This window comes from Larimichthys crocea, chromosome XXIII (genome assembly GCF_000972845.2).
Source record: "Larimichthys crocea isolate SSNF chromosome XXIII, L_crocea_2.0, whole genome shotgun sequence".
Classification (NCBI taxonomy): domain Eukaryota; kingdom Metazoa; phylum Chordata; class Actinopteri; family Sciaenidae; genus Larimichthys; species Larimichthys crocea.
This window is the reverse complement of record NC_040033.1, coordinates 8,492,976-8,497,786: the sequence shown is the minus strand read 5'-3', so window position 1 is coordinate 8,497,786 and position 4,811 is coordinate 8,492,976. Positions and strand designations below refer to the sequence as shown.

The following is a 4,811-nucleotide window of genomic DNA, read 5'->3' as shown; positions in this document are numbered from 1 at the left end:
CAGATGTGTAAATAATTGTTGATGCATCAACTGATGTGGCTCAACAGTCCACATCTACAAATACAAACCGAGTAAGAGGATAATCTTTTAAGGGGAGCTGGATGCGGAGTGGACACAGGTGAAGCAAGAAGACAACATTGCTCGCCTCTGGAGTGTGTCCTGTGAACTGTTCCTGAACTGCCGTCTACTCAGCGCTCTCTGCAGATCAAAGGAACGGCGCTCCGACCTCAGTGTGAGCGTGAGCATCGAGTGCGTGCATGTACAAATACAGTATGTGCATAAAAATATTCCCGTCAACAACCCTTCCTCGCCCCTTTTTTAACAGGTAACAGTGGATTGCAGCTTGGCCACTGTGCACACATTAAGATGTTGACGAGTTATGTTATTTGTCCTCACAGGGACTTGTAAAGATCAAACACCGCTGGAGATGATAAGAAACAGATTACAATTATTCAGTTACTTCAAAGCAAGGCGGTGTGGAATGAGCCCTAAGGAACCCTACGCATTGGTGGCAGTCTATGGAGGTGGCCGGCGTAGCGTTCAAAAACACGCGTTATCAGGGAGCGATCTCTCTTACCTCCCTGGTTTGAAAAGACGCTCATCCTCTTCATTTACTCGCATCTGTACACTTGGTTGCGCGCTTGACTTAATATTAAAGTAGGTTTTGGAATTTGGCCCAAATACTTCCTGCTTTTTGAGATTATTCAACGTCAAACAAGGAATTCGGGAACACAGAGGGCTGGAAACTGAAAAGGAAATGCAGGCTTTAAAAATATATATATATAAATATATATTGTCACCATGCTTAAACTCTTTAAATTTTCCCTTTGTGTCTGAGTCCAGATAACAGCACAAGGCTCCTGGTTTCCTTTCAGAAGTCACAGAAAAGTCGCTTTAATGTCCACAGGACCGAGCCAAAAGTTCTTGTAAAAGATTTCATTTCCATCTTATTACCCAGACTACCATTCTAGGCATGACATTAAATGAGGCAATCATTTCGCCGGCAGTGACAGTGGCACTGGAGTGTCTTAAATGGATCCTTAAAAACTTCCTAAACATAAAATATGGTCCTTGCCATGGTGGCTGCTTTGCCCTTTAGCAGAGAGTTATGAGAGTAAGACAGGCGGTGGGGAAAGGCCGGTGTCGTGTGTGTGTGTGGATTTTCTTCCTCTGTGTGTGTGTGTGTGTGTGTGTGTGTGTCTGCCTGAATTTTCAATGCTAATTGATTCCAGTGTGGCGCGCTCCATCACACCCAATAGGGCAGTCAAACCCTCCCCTCCCCTATAATGTGCCAACACGTCTCCCACAGACATACCGTTTAATCTCCTCTGAAGGGCTTCCTCCTGCAAATGGATGCAGTAAATCTGCTCATCCAGGTCCTCCAGGATCTGAAGGGGAGGGAGCAGAGGAGGAAGAGATGAAATGGGTTATAATTAGGCCCAAAGTGGGACTGGAGAGATGGCAGATGGGAGGATGAGTTGGTGATGTATTTGTAGTCCTCTGTCGTGCATGTAAATGGCTGACTGAGACAGACATCTTTCAGAATGGATGTGGCTTCAAGTTGGATCAGGATTGTTCAAGTTCAGCTCCGTAGCGTCTAATTTTCTACTGACCACAACAGCCATAAATATTTATTACTTACTGTTGGCTTCACTAGTAACTGGCCCATGACAGTGAACATCCTGGACAATCCCACGGGAGTGCACACTACACATGAGACAGAAATCACTGTGATCAGCTTGACTGTCTAACCATAAAAAGGAGAAACGAATTCAGCAATAATTAACAGCTTTTCACACCACATCGGCAATTATATTTTTGTGTATACGAGAGGAAAATAAATGACTTACTGAGTAAAAGCAGTCCTCCCATCAGAGATATACAGGAGTAGAGGTATGGCAGGTAAAATTCCCAAAGATCTACAGAAAGAAATACAATAAATTAACAAAATATAAACTTAAAAAGGAATCCAACATACACAAGAAAGCACATAACTCCTCATTAAACTACAATTTTTATATATATTTTGGTTTGTGAAGGGATTAAACACATTTGAAAGGAGGTGCTGATCTGTGCATTCTTCATTCATCAAGAGATTTACAAGCACAAATGACACAGAAGTCTTTAAAAAAAAAAAACGTACCGTAAAGTGACTCCATACTGGCTGCATCATTGTCAATTAGCGCCGATGCCACCCACACGATACCCAGGATGAGCAAGGCCAGCAGGAAGAGCATCACAAAGGTCTCTAGAATACGCGCCTTAATGCCCTGATAGGAAAAAGTACACAGAAAAGAAAGAAACTTTCTGTCAAGTTCAAGTTTAAGTTAAGTTTAATCGTCATACAGGTACGATCATAGTGAAATTAATACAACATACGTCAAAAACAGGTTAATCGAACTGATGTTCATCGCACTGAACTGGGAGGTGCTACATTGTTTACTTCCTATTGGATTTTAAAGACACAAAACAAGATTTATTTTACAAGTCGTCTCCATCCTGCCTCGCTCATATTAAACACCATCATTTCCATTCACAGCACACAAACATGACATAAACGCTCCCGCAGATTCCTGCGTAAAACAGCTCTTTTATACACACATATTGTGGTCTATAAAGTGGGTCTAACGGGGGCTGGTGGTGGCAGAGGTGAAATTAAAAAAAAAAGGAGTAACAGGGGGAGGAGGGTGGTGCTGTACGGAGCATGAAGCCTGGCTGGGTCAGCTACTGTCTGCGATCAAGAGCAGGCCTCCCATCTGGGGCCGATTAGGAGCTCTCTTAGCACCACGGTCGTGTCCCGGGCCGCGCAGACGAGAGGGTTTTGGGGTAATTTGGGTTTTCCGGGTCACAAAATGCTGAGTGGTTAATAAAGTCCTCCTCTACCTGTTCACACAGTTTCCATTCCCACCCCCCACCCCCCCCGTTGGAGAGCCGAGCTGTCTAGCACTGTAAGATAGATAGGCGTTCTCATACACGTCAGGTAGGCTAGCAGGCACGGGATAACAAGAGATCTCTGCTTTTCGGAGCGCTGCTTAAATTGGGTACATATGAGCAATTTGTTACCAGCTAACATAATGGCTGTGCGGTTGCTGTTCAGTATTTGCCAACAGGTACACGAAGGGGGTCTCTCTTTGAAAGTCCCCTCTGGTAATCAAGTCGCTTTATAGAATGGAAGTGGTTTCAATTCTGCAGATTAAATCAGACAAGGCGTTTTAGTTTCCCAACACAGTTCATGATTGTCATCCAAACCACCTGTCCTTTGGCATTTGCGTCACAATTTAGGTCACTGTTAAACAGCTGCTCTTCTATGCAACCTAAAATATACAGTAGGTAACCTACTCTTGAGCTCTTATCTTCTTTTTTTGCATGTCACAGACATATTTCATAAATTTACTGTCCAATCACACACCCATTAGACTCATACTTTGGATAGTGGTTTTAAGCTTATTCTCATATTCCACTCATTGTCTGTGGCGAGAATCCCCTGTAGCATCCGTTCGCCATCACTGAGCAATCGATCGCCTCTCGCCTCCTCTAACGGTGATTCTGGAAAAGCCTCAGTGAGTGAGTGCAGAATTTTCTAGCACAACAGGGAGGAAAGTGGGCAGGGTCTGGAGTGCCCCAGTGTGGCCAAGGTGGACACTGCAGCGCCTGACAGGTAACGTTAGAGGGGGTAGGTAAGTGGGCCTTCATCAAGTCTGTAGTCAGCACGAAACCAACCTAAAAGATCTTGAATAAATATATGACATTAATACTTATATCACAGCGGTGGCATATCTTATCTTTATTTTCTGTTATGCAATAAACCAACCAGAAATTCAGGCCCCAATGCAGATCAATACACTAAAAATACAGCCACAAATCTAACATGGACATTCAGTTTTGCCGACTGCCTTGTGCTCCTTCTCACACACTCTAGTTCACTAGATGGACACTGCAATCAAGCATCTCACAGCCCAGCTCAACTGGGCAGTGGGGAAAACACTCAACACCAGCGAAATAGAAAAAAAAGGGAGGGGGGAGGCAAAAGGAAGAGATGGAGGGTGACAGAGAGAAATAAAAAGAGAGAACAACAGAGAGAGAAAGAGAGAGAGCGAGACTAGTGGAGGAGAGGAATCAACGTCTGAGCGCATCTCATTCCCCGGAGGTAAGAGAGGTGAGAGAGGAATGCTTTCAGGGACTTCAGCCACGTCCCACACGCGCTCTCTTAAGGATGCATCAGGGCAGGCAGAAGCCGCAGGCAGGACGTGCGTCCGCTCAAGCGCACCAGTCCACCTTAAAAAGCTGCCCATGCCATGCTGAAGGTGTATTCCCTTTAGATAGGTCTCTCAATCATTTATAAGACTCAAATCATTACCCATTCAGATCATTTAGGGCAAAGGCAATGCTTGTCACCTCCCTTACTATCATCGCCGCTTCCTGCCTCGCTGGAAGAACAATCCACTGTGTCAGATATGATTTCAGCGTGCAGGAGAAAGAGGACACAGATTGGTTTCACTGATCCGTCCACATGCATGACATTGCACACTGAAAGTTATCTTTAACTATTTTTGCAAGGGCAAAAGTAAGTCCTTTGTTCCTTGTTGCAAATGTAAAGAAGAGCTAATGTCTACAAAAATACGGTACAAAAATAGCAAAATCTAACTAAGCCATCATCATTGATCAAGATAAAACTGTCAACTGTTGAAGGAAGGGGGGGGGGAGAAAAAAGACCGGCGCCTTGGCATCCAGAGCGCCCGCTGAAAGTTTCTATTCTTGCCATTCTAAATGTGTAACTACCTCTAAATATAGCAGCTCTGAAATATTCAGCA

General features: G+C 44.2%; 1 protein-coding gene across 3 annotated transcripts in view; it reads right to left on the bottom strand.

Annotated features, from left to right (window-relative positions):
* lmbr1 (limb development membrane protein 1) overlaps positions 1-4,811 on the bottom strand; it is a 33,594-nt gene that overhangs the window by 17,136 nt on the left and 11,647 nt on the right. For all 3 annotated transcript variants that reach the window (XM_019271663.2, XM_027274166.1, XM_027274167.1), the window contains 4 exons: positions 2,144-2,270; positions 1,851-1,919; positions 1,643-1,707; positions 1,316-1,388 (listed from right to left, as the gene is read on the bottom strand). In XM_019271663.2, the coding sequence (XP_019127208.1) occupies positions 1,316-1,388; positions 1,643-1,707; positions 1,851-1,919; positions 2,144-2,270 (334 nt within the window). The remainder of the gene's footprint in view (positions 1-1,315; positions 1,389-1,642; positions 1,708-1,850; positions 1,920-2,143; positions 2,271-4,811) is intronic.